The sequence below is a fragment of the Salminus brasiliensis genome, chromosome 13, assembly GCF_030463535.1.
Source record: "Salminus brasiliensis chromosome 13, fSalBra1.hap2, whole genome shotgun sequence".
Lineage (NCBI taxonomy): Eukaryota > Metazoa > Chordata > Actinopteri > Characiformes > Bryconidae > Salminus > Salminus brasiliensis.
In genome coordinates, this window is record NC_132890.1 from 19,885,701 (window position 1) to 19,903,905 (window position 18,205).

Genomic DNA, 18,205 nt, shown 5'->3' on the forward strand with positions numbered 1-18,205 from the left:
TTTATCTGGTGTTGGCTGGAGTTGGTAACACTAGTACTAGGTTGAAGTTATCCGTCTGTGGTGTGTTTACCTGGTGCTGGCGCAGGAGCCCGTGGTCTTCTGGCGTGTGCTCCTCCTAAAGCTGGGGAGCTCTGCTGGGGGAGACTCACTACGCTTCTTACTTGACTTCCTCAAACCTAAACGAACACAAAATTAGAATCTTAAAATCTGAACTGTGTGTACCAAAAGTCCTGCTTTCACTTTGGTATGGAATTCAGTATGAACCCATACATCCATCACTCTTCACACCATCTCTCATTCACTGTCCCTAACTGAACCCACAGTCAATCATACACACCAAACAGCAGATCAGTGTGGTGAACTGTAGGGATTGTGATCTTTACAGGGATGCACAATCATACTGTCACCTCACAATCCTCTTTAATCTGTCAAACATCCCATCAATCCCAAGCTCCAGAACTGCAAACAGGACACTTTCAGCATTCACCACATTCCACACTTCACCAGCCATGTATAAGTTTATAAATTAGTAGTGTTACGTTGTGGTTCCATACAGAACAGGACTGAGCTCACAATCTGAAAGATGATCTTTCTCTGAACCGCTAAAGTTCGATAGAAAAGAAACTGGATTAAGGTGCAGTTAACTACCAACATGGAGTGGTGCCACAGTTTACTACCTTCATTAAGGACAACCTAAATGACCTATTTATAACCTACTAAACTTATTAGCAATATTTAAACAAAAAATGCTGCGAAAGAGATCAGGGACAGGGATTATGAAGGGATATTTGTAATATATTTGTATACTCAACATTCTAATGTTGGCACTGAGCATGGCTGCCATGTTGCGAGCTCCTTTTAGTCTTGGCAGCTTTTTGTTAATTGTGCATCTGTCACTACTACTGTACTGACTGTTCCTGGAACCTTCTTTTACGACAGTCAAACACTTCACTGAAATTCAGATCTACGATCAAACTGGACTCTCTAGGATACGACTAGCAAGCGTACAGTCCTTGGCAACAAACCGTGCAAACTTGAAGCACAGATTTTTTTTCAACGGGAGATAAGAGACTGCTGTATTATCTGCCTTGTAGATAGACATGGATGTCAGCCAAAACTCCAGACCAAGCCATCGAGCACCTTCACTGAGCACCACATGAATTTTCATGAAAAATGCTTGGTTTAATGAGAGGAATGTCCACTTCATTGAGTCTTTCTGTTTCCCGGACCCGAAATACGTCAGCATCTTGTGCAGGCCAATGTGGCTGACGAAAGAGATTTCAGAGACTGCCGAGATAGATTCTTGCCACTGTGTATATAACCCCACAGGGTGACACAAACCTGGAACGCCTCGCACAGTTAGTATTAACAATCAGGTTAACAAGTAGATTAACAAGCAGGAAGTCGCGCGCCTGGAGGCTGCATTAATTTGTGTTGGGGACCAACAAAGAAAACTTGAAAGTAGTGCCCATCTTGTACAGCACACAGACTCTGGACTACTCCTCCATTCCGCTCCTGCCTACCTACGGCAAAAGTTCAAATGGGAGCCGACCACCATCTGTTTGTGTTTACTCCAATCACAAGCTAAGGCTAGATTGGTAGATTGGAGAACTTCACTAACTGTGAAGTTCTCATAGCTCAAGGTGCAAGTAGCGCTGCTGTCAGATCTGGGAATACAGAAAAGTATTAAAGTATTTATATATTTAAAAAAAAAAAAAAGTTCTCCATAAGACCATAAAAGCAGTCGAACGTGAACATGGAGCAACAACAGTTAAATTCCACCAACACCAGAAGTTTGTGGCAGGGGTTAAACACAATCACAGCCTTTAAGGGGAGCTCTTGCACCACTTTTGTGCTCGTTTTGGAGGCAAAACATGCCACGCCCACAAAGAGAGTCCCATCCACCCTCTTTCTCCGTAGCTGATGTGCGCAGATTCTTCAAGCGAGCCCAGTAAAGCTCAAACATGGCTTAAGCTTGTGCCAATCAGTTAACTGGAGTGTTTGCAAATTTCTTCAACACTTCTCTTGCGCACTCATTCGTGCCAGTGTATTACTTGCTCGAATGACTGGCACTCCGTTGCTTAAACTTCCATCATAAGCAAGTGCTTTAAGAGGCTGGTAAAAGGCCTCAACTGCTCCTCACTACCAGTCACCCTGAACTCATTGCAATTTGCACAGTCACACCGGAGCCCCCCAGGGCTGTGCGCTCAACCCACTCCTGTACACCAGTGACTGCACAGCCAGACACAGCTGAAAGGTAAACATTAAATTTGCTGAGGACACGACAATTGTGGGCCTGATCACTAACAATGATGAGGCAGTCTGTCACACTGGTGCCAGGAAAATGAACTTTCTCTAAACATCAGCAAGACCAAGAAGCTGGTAGTGGACTTCAGGAAACAGGAGAGAAAGTTCACACTCCTATCTCCATCAGTTGGACCACTGTGTAGAGGATCAGCAGCTTCAAGTTCCTTGTTGTTCACATTGCTGAGGAACATGAACAGAACACACCACATGGATGTCGAAGAAAGCACAACAAACCGTTCAAACAGTCTGGATTTATACACCAGGTGCTGTCTAAGAAAGTTAAGGAGGATTATTAAGGACTCAACCTACCCAAACCACTGCTTGTTCTCACAGCTGCCCAGTGGCAGGAGGAACAGAAGCATGAAGACCAAAACCAGGCAGTTTAGAGCTTCTAACCCCAAGCAATTAGGCTGCTGAACAGCCAGTAGCGACAGGTACCAGTCCTCAGGTTCTCACCGGTCTTATCACACCCCCACCCCATACAAACACACTCTGTACCCTGCACTTTCCTACTGGAACTGTGCTCAGTCACACTGCACCCACAAAGACTTCTCGCTCACACTACACTTGTATTCACACCTTATTCAGTGTCTATATGCAAATAGTGATGTAAACATTTTAGATTATATATAAAACTTGTACATTTGCACATAAACAGTGCAATGATGTACATAGAGAATGTGTATAATGTGTGTGTGTGTGTGTGTACAGTGCTAGCAAGTGTACATATTCTGTATGTCTATGTTGTAAAGATCTGCGTTTCTACTACTGTGATGGACTAGCACCTATGTTTTTCACTCACCATTACATCTGTGTAATGGGATTTTACAAACATGATTTGATGTATGAACGTTTGTTTTTAAAGAGTGTGTGAACGCACTATATTCCCAGCTGACCTATGCACTGCTGAGAGTTGGTGGTCTTAACTAGAGATCAAACTGAAACTCATCTAAGTGCTGAATTACATTAAGGTAAATCTGCCATCAGGGTCAGGAACCGTCCACAGCTCCAAACCTGCTGCTTCTAAATATAACCCTTCAAGATCCACACCTGTTACAGTCACACTCCCTCACACCCTGCCGTACACACCCAGTGTGCACATGCAAATTTAATCACAATCACTCTCTGATCAGCATTTTGTTTCTTTGCTTCAAATAAATTTCTAAACAAGATGGTTAGCTGCTCTCAGATTCAGCCTGCTGAACATCCCAGACACAAAAACATTTAAATTAACAACAGGGAGGCAACAATCTTACATCCACTGAACAATCAAATCTGGTATGATTGGAAAAACTGGACAGACTTAACCAAAGTCTTCCTCCTCCAGACGCAGCCGCTCAGGGGCAGCACGCAACATGGGTTGAACCCAGACTAGTCTGAGGTTCAGAATGGGGGAAAGTTATGGGTCATCTGTGTAAATTGCAAATAGCCTGTCAACTGAAGATTTTTTTTTGCATTCAAACCAATTTTTTGTGAAATTTTGTCGAGCTGACAGGGAGAAAGCAGTCGCACGTCTGCTGTCCCACTCTCACCAGTAAACTGCAGCATAATCTCCCTCTTCAGTAAATTCTGCTAAATTCACTGGCGATTGTGGCGGTCATACAGGCCAGATTTAAGAAACAAACTGACTTTGTGGTTCCGATTAGTGAGTACACACAGCGACCAAAGTCAAGTAAACAAAGCCACACCTCCACAGTCACCAGCACAGCTAGTTTCACTCAGTTCTCCCCTTCAAGTTGGCTCTGTAGGAGCACTGCAGCAGCGTCACAAACCCACCCACACCTCAGTTAAAACTCAAAGTTAAACATGCTTCATAGAGACAGACCCCTGAACTGTGTGTCTGTATCCATCTTACTCACTCTCACACACACACCCCAACACCAAAAGAGCCATGTGTGCGCTATACACACAAACTCCTTGGAAAGTTCACCTCCAATCACACTGTAAGGACAGTTTTGTAGTCTAAACACCAGCACAGACTCCGTTTCCCACAAGTCTTTGCATGTAGCGCATTCTGAATCCTCTCTGGACAATCTGGTTATTGAAGCTCACCTGTTCAGCAGTGAAGCAACAGTAAAACGCTTTCTTCCTCCCGACAGCCCCGAGCTGTTTGCTACTGTAGCTTTAGTGTTAGCGGGTATTTTTAGCACAGGCCGCTGGCACAACACTGTCGTAACCTGAGCAGACTCCCAGTCATGGCCAGACCCCACCAACCCCACCAGCAGGAGCTAAACACAATCATTACTGCCTACTGACACCAACTGAAGCATGTCTCAGTGAGACAGTGCCCACAAGAGTGAGGATTCAGAACTCATGATCAGTTGGTGGGGCATAATCTTACATTACTTGTTAGCTACATTAGCCTTATGAATATGTGTGGCCTGAAGGAGAACATGGCAAGTGTAAACTGGAATATGTGATGTGACACAGAGTGAGCCTCAGAGTGAGATTTACATATAAATCGCCAAATTTATTGAGAATCTGCTCCACAAGGAGAACATTACACTGTAGCTGAAGGTTACTTCCACAGACTTCACAACATAAGTAAATCACTCACTGCTTTTAAAAGTCACAGATTAGTACCAAGTTGGTTATGAAGTAAATGACACCGTAGTCATTTGTTCCAGGTCAAGTTTGTAAATAAATCTGAGTATGTAGGTGTTAAGGTCCTTAGGTAAGCAGCCTTAAAATCAAATGTCACTAATGTCACTAGTCCCCGGCCCTACCTTCATTCCACCTATGACTTACTTGCGAGTTTGGCCTGCAGTCCGGACGGTCCGGGCTTGGATGAGCTCTCCGGTTTGGACGACCCGGGTAAGGACAGTCTGGGCTTTGGCAGGTTGACTTTGGGGTTCAAGCGCGATGTCCACTCAAACTTTGAGGATCCTGCGGCTTTGGGCTGCTCCTTATCACGGCTGCTCCTGCGGGGTGAGGGGGAGGAGGCAGATCGCGAGCGGCGAGATTTACTCTGGTCCTTACCCTGCTTCAGCCGGGCACCCTGTGGTCACAGAGAGGGGGCAGAAATTTGGGGTGTATCAATACTGGAGGTTTAACAATCAATTTGACTATTATACTTAATCATAGACAGGAACTAACAGATCCGGTAGATTAAAGTGTGAGACGAGTCCGAAACCTCAGTGGCGAGTCTGGATACAGCATGATGGTGTTTTAGGGGTTTTAAGCGTTTATGGGTTCGTATCAGTTCCTGTATTCTATGTTTTTCCATAAAGACCACTTTACACACCAATAACAATTTTGTGACTTAAATCACTGGTTGGCCTTGTCAGAAACGGCCCGTGTCACACCCTAATCCTAAAACCGTCCCTACCACACAGTGCTGCACAGGTCTGAACTGCTGGAGGCTAAACGAACCGCTTATGGCAATGGCTGTGACATCAGAGGACAACACAGGCTGTTTCTTAAGTTATCATATGTGGACTGTGCTAGGGTCCTGTACCTGTGGGGGGGCGCAGCTGTTCACGCCTGCGGTCGCCGAGGAGGAAGAAGAGGAGGACGCAGAGGAGGAAGAGGCGGATGAAGAAGAAGAGTCGGTGACAGCACTGCACCCGGCTTTGGCTGAGGCGGCCGGTTTGGACGCCAGCTTGGAGGGTTTGACTGGCCGTCCGGCGTCGCTGCGTGGGGGCGGGGGGCCCCCGAGAGATGAGGAAGAGGAGGACGAAGAGGAAGAGGATGAGACGTCTGCTTTCTTGCGCTTGTGCGAGGCTGAGGGAGCGTTGGAGGCCCCGCTGGGCCCGGGGCCCGGGCTGCTCTTTCTGCTCACGGCCCTGAGGGGCAGCTCTGACGCTAACCTGCGCTTCTTGGACTTAGATTTAGGATCAGAACCTCCGGGGGAGTACGATGGTCCGGTGCCGGAGCTTTCGGACTGGGCTTTAGGCCGCTTGGCTGGACTTGGAGAATAGGAGCCGGTGCTGTTGTGCTCAGGGGCGGAGCTTCTTTTGAGAGAGCGACTTGAGCTAACGCTAACGTTGCTGCCGCCTTCACGCTGATCTTGCTGGCCTGAACTTCCTGCTGCTTCCGAATCTGGGTCTGACACGGCGTGAGAGAGACCGTTTCTATACACAGAAAGAGAGAGCGAGAGAGAGGTATCAAAGTTATTTCACTTCACTTCCTTTTGGAAGAGATTTTTCTCCCCAGTTTAGTCAATTCCAACTCCATCTAACACACAATGCTGGGAGAACCAAAGTTAACACAAAAGTGAAGCTCCACCACATCTTTTCAAACTGCTGTTTATTCAACACCACTTAAGCTCAACACAGTTGGATGGGAACACTAACTGCAAATTTTGTTACGTCAGCTTACAGACGTTCACGCTGTCCATAAAACACACTATGAACTTATGGTATTGTAGCCAACATTACCAGGAAGGGTTGAGGTTTGCTGCAATCCCAAACAGATTAGATAGTTAACACATCACTAACCAGCCCATTAAACTATGCAGCTTTACAAAACGTAACATATAATTAAGTGACTCCAGCCCCCACCCACCCCCACCACATACACACACAGCCAGTCCCCAGCCACACAATAACACGCGCACTCACACACACAGGCAGAGTACCTGCGGGAGGTGTGGCCACGGGCAGGGCCAGTGGCTGAGGCGGGCGGAGCTTTGGAAGCTTTAGTATATGATCTTCTACTTTCAGGAGGGGAATTTGCTTTTTGTTTGGCGTGCTCTGACTGCAACCTGGAGAGGTTGGAAATTACAGGGCAAACACCACTGTCAACACTTTATAAACAAACAAACAAGCAAACAAACCACACAAACACACACAAGCTGGGAGATATAGAGATGAGCGGGGGGGAAAAAAAAACCTCCCTCAAATTTTTTATAAAAAATAAATAAATAAACAATTAGGACATTGCCCAAAAATCTTTCATAACATCTTTATTTAAACAATACTGAGAAACATTAATCACATACATACAAATGGTTACAAATATGTTACCGTACTTATATGTATAGTGGAGAACAAAGTCACTTCCATGACACTGTGTGATCCAAGCGCAGCTTGACCCCAGTTTCATCAGCATTATATTTTGTACCTCCTGACCTGCAGGGCAGTGCCAAAAGCAGATGACTCTTACCAACAATGTCATGAGGATGACCTAAGAGCAGCCCGCAATCCAAGAAAGGACGGCTGTGGTCAGTCACTCAGCAGCTGCAATGCTCACACTGTGCAACTACCCAGCAGTCCTTGCAGCCACAAGAGACTCAAGTACTGTACCCTGGAGTCCAGCCGGAGACGGCAGATGAAGTGTATAACTAGAGCGTGGGCCGGCGGGACGAAAACGTTGCCACAAAGGGGCACATACCAGCGAATCGTCGAGATAAGGCATTATTTTCAGTCCCTGGGGCCACAAAGAAACTGATCAGTTCGACAAAGAGTAGCTGTAACGGAAACATAGGATCTTGGAGCACAATCTAATCTGCAACGAGCAGCAAGAAGGAAAAAGTACAGACCAGAGTTCTGTACCAATCGCGGGTGAGGACATGTTGACCCAACATGCTATGCCATTCTGAAAATCATACTGACTGGACCACTTCAGGGTGGAAAGAGCAGGGTGTCCACCATGCTGTTGGAGGTGCCCGTAAGAAGAGTTGCCATCAGAGACAAGAACCTGGGGTACGCCCACATCCAAAGATCCTGAGCGGCAAGAGCTTGTAGGACCTTGTTCCGCCAACGTCGTTTACATGGTAGACCACCGACACATCATCTGAATGTACCAAAATATGTCGGCCATGCAGCATGGGGAGAAAATGCTTCAGGGCGAACCATAAAACCTGCAGCTCTAAGACTTTGATGTGGTCCTGGGGTCTGATTCACACAACAGACCCGTCAACTGCCCTGTGATATCACACAGCCCTCCAATGCTGGTGGCAGGCACATTGTTGTGTGCTAATCACCTCCCTGCAGAACATTAGTGTTACAGATGTTGAGGACAGACAGGCACTCATTGGAAACGCAAACAAGCATGCATCTGTGAGCCACGTTAGAACCAGCACACTTGTCCCAACTCACTGAAAACCCCAGTGCATGCATGTGCTCCTGCAACCTGTGCACGTCCATGCGCGAGCGTTGTTCTAAGAGGGCACATCCCAGCCATTCTTTGGGACAAGGCATTACCAGAGGAAGCACCTGTGCTCTGTTGCAATCAAAATGTGGCAGTAGGCATCAGTGAGCTTCACTAAAGTGAATTAAGTGAACAACTGCAGTGTGCAGCAGAACTTCCAGGAACATGTTTAGTCATCGGAGTTTTAAAATCTAACTCAAACCCAGGAAGTCGGTTCTCTCCTGGACAGGGGTTACAGAAGGTGTTAAGGGCACGGATTGCAGCGTGGCTTGGTGTCTACTACTTGCTTAGTGAGGACTAAGCCAGCCAAAGTTTTCGGCAGACGTGCAGACTCTTAGCTGTAGGCAGTCCTGCTTAATGAGTTCTACAACCTGCAGTTAGAAGAACCAAGATTTCTGTAAAGCAGGAGCACCATAGCCCTCAAGCAAGTGGGCAGAGGGATATTTGGGCTTGGGAAAGGTTTGTTCCCGAACAAACGGACCTCATGCCTTTCCTAGAGGTCTTGGAGCCATGGAAAGTATATGAAAATCCACCTCTGTGAAGCGGTCTCCTGCGCCTCGACCGAGAAGGCTTCCGCCACCAGCATTTCCCCTTGCCCACTGTGCACCTTCTTTTTGAGCTTGAAGCGCTCCATGGGAGTGGAGTGACACTTCACTTTCTACACCCGCTAGCCACTCACAGGAATCACTGCACGGATCGGTACATGCCTTGCGCAAGTGATCCAAGCCCAAGCACAGCAGCTTTCGTTAGGGTCAAGAATGGTCACGCAGTGCAGACAGCTGATCTGAGAAAGAATGTAGTATCACTACGCTACAGAAGTTAACGGTATTCTCAGGATGGACAGTCCTGGAGGTCACAGAATCCAAAGCTCCACTGGCGATGTACTCAAAGTGACTCCAGTGACTTTGTTGGCACTCCCGGCATACACTTTTAGCACCGTCCTGGCGGTCAGGAGGTATGACACATAAACTGAAGAAATTAATGCATTAATTGAAAGTGGTTTCCACAAACATTTTGAACATATAGTGTAGATTGTTGGCAGACACAAACTTCCCAATCTTCAATTAAATGAACAGTCACTGAAATATGGCTCGCAAAGTGTTTCACTTTATCAAGCCGGTCGATAAGGGTATTTCGGACTTGAGCGAATGTTAGGCAGTGCTTCTAATGCAAAATACTTGTGACTGGGCAACTGGTAAAGACAGCATACTTCATTCAAAAACTCAATCTGTAGATGACACGATTTGGCCTCAGCCCATATCCTGCTGTTTGCAAACAGACAAGTTTAAAAAAATCTCAACATACCGCCCAGCCCTAAGACACATACACACCCAGCAGGACTAATAAACAGCTACAGTACTTTCCTGACATTCCTGAGTGAGTGAGTGATTTGGTAACACTTCACTGAAGAACAGCATTATGGCTACACAAGCTTCTCAAGTTTATTCAAGGAGGAGGACGGGTTTCCCTTTTGAGTCTTGGTTCCTCTCAAGGTTTTTTCTCTCGACCCAAGGCAGTTTTTCCTTGCCACTGTTGCCACTAGTTTTCTCAAAAGAGGCTCGAACCTGGATCTCTAAAGCTGCTTTGTGACAACATTTGTTGCAAAAAGTGCTGTATAAATAAAACTGATCTGAATTGAATTGAAGTTGACTGAATCTTTACACCAAACGAGCTAAACACGATATAGTGTTGATACGGTAACAGTGTTGCATGCGAAGGTCTAGGTTATTGCTTAGTCGGTTCTCATAGTTGACATGATTGATGTGGAGAAATAGGCAACGCTAACCCCTGAGCCACTTTGACCAGGGTCATCAGATTGTTCGGTCGAGCCAACTCCAAGGCTCTAATGCCTGCGGTGGGGCATCCAGTCAGCAGTGGTGTGTAACTAACAACGTGGTCTGAGAAGTCACAACACAGTGCAGAACCCCTAGCTGTGTATATTGCTGCAAAACTGCAGACCGGGCAGAGTGCCTATGCTGCCCCCTGTCAACGTACTCCTACAATGAAAAAGTAAGCGTCGGAGCAGGACCTCAGAGCAATGGAAAAAGGGGGTCTTGTCCAGTGAGCCCTGTGCACCGTTTAACTGTGGAAGGTGCTGGAACAAAGTCTCATTCGCAGCAGCTCCACCTCTATATTACCGAACTTAAAGGATCTGCCGGAAAAATCTTGGTGGAGATACCACATACAGTCATGTGCCATGTTAGTAAACCTCATTTTAATATATTTAACCATATGGACATTTTATTTTCACTTAAACAATATTGGAAGGTGGAGGTAATACCCAATAAGACACATCCTAAAAATATGTTGTGTGTTTAGTTATATTACCTCTCCCAATTTTGTTTAAGTGAAAATCAAAAGTCCATATGCTTTCATGAGGTGTCTTAAGTGCAGAGTTGTGAACGGGCACAGGGTCATGCCCGCAAAATCTTATCAACCCTGCCCGCTCGCTCCACCAACATCACGCCATCCGTATCTACCCGTTTTATAATGCGCGAGTCTCCATGTAGACCTGCCCACATTGTTGTAACACTTTTAGTTTAGCTAGTTCAGCAGGGCTGTGGCCCAAACTGTGGCCCATGCGTTACATTTACTGCATGCTCTTTAGTAAACAAAACAGTATGTGTTCATTATTAAAATCATGTTTTAATACTGACAAAGGTCGACGTGATTTAAGGGTCCATATTTAGCGAGATTTTATTTTTTTTCTGACTAGTTATTGTGAGGATCAGGACCCGCGGACACACCAGCCTTATGCAGACCTCTGCTTGCAGTCTTCTGTCACACGTGAGTCATATGTCACAGTTTTATAAATTTTGGTTGGATAGCAAATGTCAGTGTGAACGCAAAGCAAATCAGGATTAAAATGTAACAATGCATCATTTGCTCACTTGGTCCAAACTGACAGAATCAAACTACAGGTATAAACAAACCCGAAAAGTGTTATGAAAGGTTTATGAAGGTGATGTGTAGCCTTATAAATGCTGCACTGCAGTAAAGCAATAGCAATAACTTATTGTATGATCTTCGAGAGTTTATAAATTAAACATACACATACACAACAACATTAACACCACCAGCATTATCCTAACTTTTCAAAATGTGTTAATGATTTAAATATTTGTTTTGCTTTATTAAGAAACGCCACAACTGAAACATTTCTCCAACTGTAAAAACGAGGTCAAAAGTTCAGCCATGCAGATAGCAACACACTCCTGTCTGTGTGAGCATGTGTTGTGTACTGACCTTCCTGCGAGTATGTGGTCGTGTGGCTGGGCCGCGGCTGTGTTCCTCTGTGAACGGCGCAGTGACCCCCCTGGATTGGAATTAGGCCGGTTGGACATTGGCACCTCTCTCCTGAAGGGACATACCCTTACTATACACTACCATTCACTGAGAGTGAGAGAGAGAGAGAGAGAGAGAGAGAGAGAGAGAGACAGAGAGAGAGAAAATAAAATGCAATACACAATTGTATTGTACAATTACGAATCACAATAAACTCTGATGAACTGAAAAATATGCCAATATTGCATACAAGAGCAAATAACACAATGCAGGATTTAAAAATAGTCTCATTTTCTTGTAGATTTGGGATTTGAACCCATAGCCTCTAAACTAGAACAGGTACAAACTTATGACCACTGAGTCACAAGAGAACTCAGAACAATGACTTTTGCCATTATTGTGTTAGCATTGCTACTGTAATGTAATGCTACTGAATGCTACTGAACATGACTGTGGGGAGAATCCCAATCCAAAAGAAAAAAAATGTAAATGACCCTTAAAACACTAAACAGATATACACAGACTAATAGTTACAGAGAGACGTCTTTTGCAGATGTCTTACAGCGTTAGTGACCGCAGAGGTAGGGATCGAACCTACGTATTTCACAGCTCAAGGCAAGTAACAGAACTAAAATCTCTAATACACCTATGTGACATTATTTTTAATTTCTTTATTAATGTACTGTACCTAAATTGTGCAAAACATAACATTTATGGATAGTTATTTACATTTGGATGATCTGATTATTTTATTTTATTGTTTTGCATTTTTTTACTTTGGACAATTGCAGAAAAACAAAATTTGCAAAATTGTCAGTTGTACGGCCATGCATGACAATAAATGAAGTTAAACACTGCGTCAACTGAAAAAAGGGCATAGGGAATTGGCGAGTACCTAAATGTAGGTCATTAAAATTTCATGTCGATGGGCCAATGTTAACCAAAATAAGTAGTCAGCAAGCATTTAACATGGTAAAGCTATCCTTAACACCTTGCCTCTACGCTAGCACACAGCATTGATATGTTGTACATAGCATATACTCTATTGACCAACTGGGTAGACACTTTCTGGGCTTTTTTTATTTTATTATTATGATTATTATTATTATTTTTATTGACCTTTAAACTCTAGCGTTGAAACTAATATTGAGAATGACTTGCCTGATGGTTGAGGAGATATGAGTAAAAAAGCAAAATACTGTCTGGTAGTGCCACCATTAGGCCAATTTAAGTGTTTCTGCTTGCCTGGCGAGATGCACACAAACTATAACTATTTAAATTTGGTGTGCCACAACATAAACATTTTGAGTGTTATATAAACACTCAAAAGCTATTTTAATTTAGTCTTATTTGGGTACCTAAATTAACTATGAAAAGATCAGATCAATACTCAGCACTGAAGTATAAAGACAAGGGGTTTTGAAGGTGTGGAGTGAATCATAATATCCTTCCATAACAATGACACTGTTAATTGAAAAAGAAACAAAGAGGAAAAAAAAAAGGAAAGGAAAAAGCTCATGAGCTTATGAGAGTATATAGTATATAGTGTGCTATAGGGGCCACCAAGCCCCTCAGACCGTACTGAGTGACATTAAACAGACTGCTCTTTGTAACTCACAAAAATGTCTCTGTTCAGATTCTCACCTTAGCTCATTTGCTCATCAATACTACACACAGACACAACACAACTTTCATCATGTTGATCTGGCCACAGTCAAGAATTCAAGCACACAACATTCAACGCTCACCAAGGACCTGACCATGACGCTGTTACACCCTCTCCGACACACACACACACTCCGAGGAGTGGGGGGGGGGGGGGGGGGGGGGGGGGGGGGTGTTGATATTCACCTGAGCTGATCAATAAACCAATGAAAGGTTTCTAAAAAGGGATCAGAGAGCTCATCAACAGAACCAAAACTCCAGAGACTGAAAAACAGCTTTTATGTCTACAATTAACCACAATTTCACGGTTCACAGGACCCCTCTGTCATGGTAACATTAATAAATGCCAGTGCTGTTTTCATATAAACTCTTACGTCCACAGTCCATTTCAAAGGGAGCTGCAAACAAAGACAATAGTAAAGGCATAAGAGTGTGTGCGAATGTGCGTGTGTAGGAAGGGGAAAGGTGTGGGAACTTACCAGCCGTGTGCAAAAGCCCCAACCTGCAGCCTGGGAGTAAGGTCAGCAGAGGAGAAGGAGGACGGGTAACATAGGGGCAGAAGAGAGAGAAGCTTCAGTTTAAAGGGAATTAATATGATCACATGCAGAAACCGGTCAAACACATCTGCACACCCACCGAACCCATCTAAACACATCTGCAAACCCACCAAACCCATCTAAATACATCTGCACACCCACAAGGGCAGCGAAATATCTTGTTTCAGCATTGTTACCGCAACGTGGAAATGCCTAATTGTCACATCACAGGATGTACATGGTCATGTAAGACCAAATTAATTGTGCGGCTTGATGCAAAAATACAATAAGCACTGTTCTCATTTTCCATCTACCAGAGGCAGATTAAATCTGACCAATATCATTTATTTCTTATCTTGGATACCCAGAGTGCATTACTAATCTGATTCCTGTGACTTCTAGTAAAAATCTTGATATTTAACACAAAACAAGACAATAAAAAAAATAAATAAAACATTTTATTTATATATATATATCGTCCATATTTTTTTTATTGGTCAAAATGCATTTGCTGTCAGTCAGGCAAGAGGAAATACGTAATAAGTGTGAGCAATAAGTACTGTGGATCTTGGCTCCTCCATCTCCCTCGCTGGGTATGTGTGCGCGTGTGCTCTTACTACTGCATACCGGTAGATGACTGCAGTATTACAGATTGCATTACCATGCGGTGTAAATAGTATTTTTTTTGTTAAAGCCATCACAGGAATGTGAGAACCATATATTGTTCTACCACATTGTAAAACCCCTACAGTGTCTCCTGGAGCAGGACCGTTTTGATGAGAAACAGCCGTTTACAGAAAGTAAAGGATGAAAATGATGTGCGACAACTATATATTTTTTTTAAATTCAAAGAAAAGGGAAAAAACAGAATCTGGTCACAGTATATCTGGATACTATCTGGTTGCTAATGCCAGGTGTAAACAGGCCCACAGAGACACAGACAGCAGCAATTTTACTTTTATAACCCAACCGAAAAACACCACCAGTCATCCTTCCTCAGCATAACAAGCACTTTAGCCAGACCACCACTCTCTTCTTCTGGACAAATCACAACTACTACACCATGTTTGTGTGTTTAGCAGTTTTTTCAACTTTAATTAGAGGTGAGGATATGGCAAATATTATAGTACTTAACTTAAAACTTTGCTAAGAGCTGGTAATGATCTGCCCCCAACACAACAGCAGACTACCATGATAACAATTAAGTGGTCCAACTGCCCACCACTGGCATTACTGAATTTGGTCACTCCCTCTTGAACAGGTTTTAACTAAAACCAGGAGAGTACAAGAACATCTGATTCAAATCAGAATCTACAGATACTGCTATTGAAATCAAAGATCAGTATCAGACGTGTGATATGTGAAGCTGATTTGTTTATTAATTGCAGAAGAGCAGAGATTTCAGGTGACATTGCACTTAAACATCATTTTATTCCTGTTACTGTATTTATAACCCTCTATTTATAAGAATATAAATAAAAATGCTGCTTCAGCTGGGTGTAGACCTGATCTGTACATCAAAAAAAGTAGGAATTGGAAATGGGCTGATTTGGTTTGAGGCCAACGCATGATCATAAAATGACTGCTGATTAGTATAGGACACACGCAATGTCCGGTGTACGCCATGTCCGTCCCCCCCCCCCCTTCTCTCCTGTTCTTTATATTGCATTGTACACATTGTAGCCCAACATGTACTGTTCATCACAAAGGTTGAAGAAAGGATTTTTTTTTTTTTTAATTCCTTGACAGGGCTGTGATAATCATGATACCGCAATACCGCAGTTATGTGCTGCCTACCATGGTGTTAAGCTGACTACAGTCATTGCAGTTATGTTTGGTCTGTGTATCATGTACATCGCCAAATTCCTCATTCATTCATGTCCACAGGCCACGTCCACATAAAATGGCCTGTGCTGTGAGAGCTCATCAATTGATGACATGCTCTGAAACAGGTGGGGGGGGGGGAAAGAGGCCTACTGTAGTTGCGAGTTTAGCGATGTGCAGTCTGAACGTAAGGGAGAGCAAGCAAATCTGGATGAACCAGTCTGCAAGATGTGCCTCAACACAATATTCTAATAGCAGTATGACATCTGTTATTGTCAGACAGACAGTCTGACATTCAATGAAGGGTTAATGCAAAAGTGTGCACAGTGTTCACTTAGTCCCCGATTTGATTTGACCATTTTTCGGTTTCAAAATAATACAGGATCAGAATAACACATTAACGAAGGACCATCTGCACTACCTGCGCAGCTTATACTACTCCCTGGCCCCACTAATACCTTTAGAGGTATGGCCTCCCATCACTACCTTGACATCTCTGTAATATTTATGTCAAAACTCCCATTGCTAACCGGTTAAATGAAGATAAAATAACAGAACTGGTGTACTCAGTTCACATTAACCACATGAACCATACTGATACAACTGTAGAATTCCTGTTTCATTGCAGCCCTAATATTTATTAACAGAAAAGTGGAAATACCCGAGTAACTTACTACTCCATCGTCACATTTCTCACGTATTATTCGCTCTTGAAGCCACTTACTGATATTAGACTTTATAACACCAATAAGAATGTAATGAAACTTCCATTTTTACTACAGCATAAACTAACAAACATTCTCTTCCTACATCTGACCAGATGTGTGGGCAGCTATACGACTAAACCACTACTGTGGTGAGGAAATTGATCAACCACACCAGAACATGTTCCTACTCTTTTTTTTTTTTTTTTTTTTTGGATTAGTTTTTGGATTTTTGCATGTACGTACACACACACACACACACCCCAATACGAATGATTGGGGACGAGCTGAAGCCCTAACTGAAACTGACCCTTAGCTTGGGACCTGTTTACATTACAGCTACAGAAATTATTAGCTCTGAGAATACTAATAGTGAGACTGTTTGACATGCCTGAGGCTATACTAGGAATCATTAAATCACTTGCATGCGTTTCATTTGGTCCTCGTTTGACACATGCACAATGCTTAAGTTCTCATCGTTTTCCAAATGCTCTGTTCCACCTTAAACGGTGCAGCAGCTACAGTCTGAAGCCTAAGGGGTTATTACTGTAACTGCTGCACCATTTAAGGTGGAGCGGAACCATTCGAAATAGGCTCTAACTTGAGCTCGGTTAAACAAATCTGCTCAACTCCCAATGTTGACGGTGAAAATACGACACAATTACTAAGGCCATTTTAGGCCTGTCCGGTCATTTTTAACCTATTTATTCGTGTCTGTTTCTGTATCTGTCTCTAAACCAACCTCCGCTTCGTGTGCTGTGTTTGATCGAACGATTTTCATGAGGGAAATATTTCATTTCGAGTGATCTGCTCTCGGTTTCACTCCTAAGTTTTTAATTTAAGCGGAGGCCCAAACTCTGACGCATTTAGCCTGTTAGCATCGCCAGCCTCGGGCTGTGACACACTCTCTCTCAGGGAAAATACCCAAGAAATACAGTTTATACCTGGGCCTACGGGAGATTGAACACCAGTATCAGTCAGATATGTGCTGCTATTGTTTGTATCGAGGGCTCAAAGCTTAACTAACCAATGCGACACCACCAATACAGGCTAGCGCTGAATCGGCGCAGCTTGGAGGGTCGGGAAAGGCTAAAATAGCTCAATTTCGAAAGGGTTAAAATGAAATAGAAAGTCAAACATACGATATGATAGATTTTTGTAGTCAAAATAGTCCGATTTGAGCAAACATCCGGCAATAAAAGAGGCGACAGAAACAGATCGGCACACAGTAATGTGAGCTATCAGTTTAGTAGAGGCCTTTGGTTAAGCTAAAAAGCAGAGCGTACATCTCCACAAATTAAACACTCCCACGTCTGTTTATAAGCTATATTAGAATTAAATAAAATAATCATACCATATGAAGTGAGATCGTGTGGTTCAAATCAGGCTGATTTGAGGTAAACCTGCCGACGTGTAGTTAGGGTCAACCCGACTATGCTAAGCTAAGCCAACTGTGCTCTATTGAAGCAGACAGACTAGAGTGTCTGTTTAGCCGCTATGCTAACGCTCAGCTGCGGCTACGACAAACTTGTTGTTCGTGGCAAAAACAATCCGGCTTGTTCCAGACTAGTGAAGCTAAAAGCTAAACTCGCCATTAAACCCGGACTACTCCATACTGACGCGCTGTTGTGATCAGCATTTATAAACAGACCCGTCCTCAGCTCAGTTCAACAGCTGTCGGACCGAACCGAGACGCTGTTAATAAAACCCCGATTATAAAACACACTGACTGAGTCTCTGGTTATTATTATTATCCGACAGATAACACGACACTGAGCAGCACTGCATTAG

At 43.7% G+C, this 18,205-nt stretch overlaps 1 protein-coding gene across 7 annotated transcripts in view; it reads right to left on the reverse strand.

Annotated features, from left to right (window-relative positions):
• trip12 (thyroid hormone receptor interactor 12) overlaps positions 1 to 18,205 on the reverse strand; it is a 40,419-nt gene that overhangs the window by 21,732 nt on the left and 482 nt on the right. For 4 of the 7 annotated variants that reach the window (XM_072694575.1, XM_072694570.1, XM_072694571.1 and 1 more), the window contains exons 2-7: positions 13,830 to 13,859; positions 11,647 to 11,793; positions 6,887 to 7,012; positions 5,765 to 6,380; positions 5,056 to 5,305; positions 71 to 176 (exon numbers count right to left, since the gene is read on the reverse strand). In XM_072694575.1, the coding sequence (XP_072550676.1) occupies positions 71 to 176; positions 5,056 to 5,305; positions 5,765 to 6,380; positions 6,887 to 7,012; positions 11,647 to 11,744 (1,196 nt within the window). In that variant the 5' untranslated portion in view covers positions 11,745 to 11,793; positions 13,830 to 13,859. Of the gene's footprint in view, positions 1 to 70; positions 177 to 5,055; positions 5,306 to 5,764; positions 6,381 to 6,886; positions 7,013 to 11,646; positions 11,794 to 13,829; positions 13,860 to 17,768; positions 18,060 to 18,205 lie in introns of those variants that run through there. The other 3 variants (XM_072694577.1, XM_072694576.1, XM_072694573.1) reach the window with 2 other exon arrangements.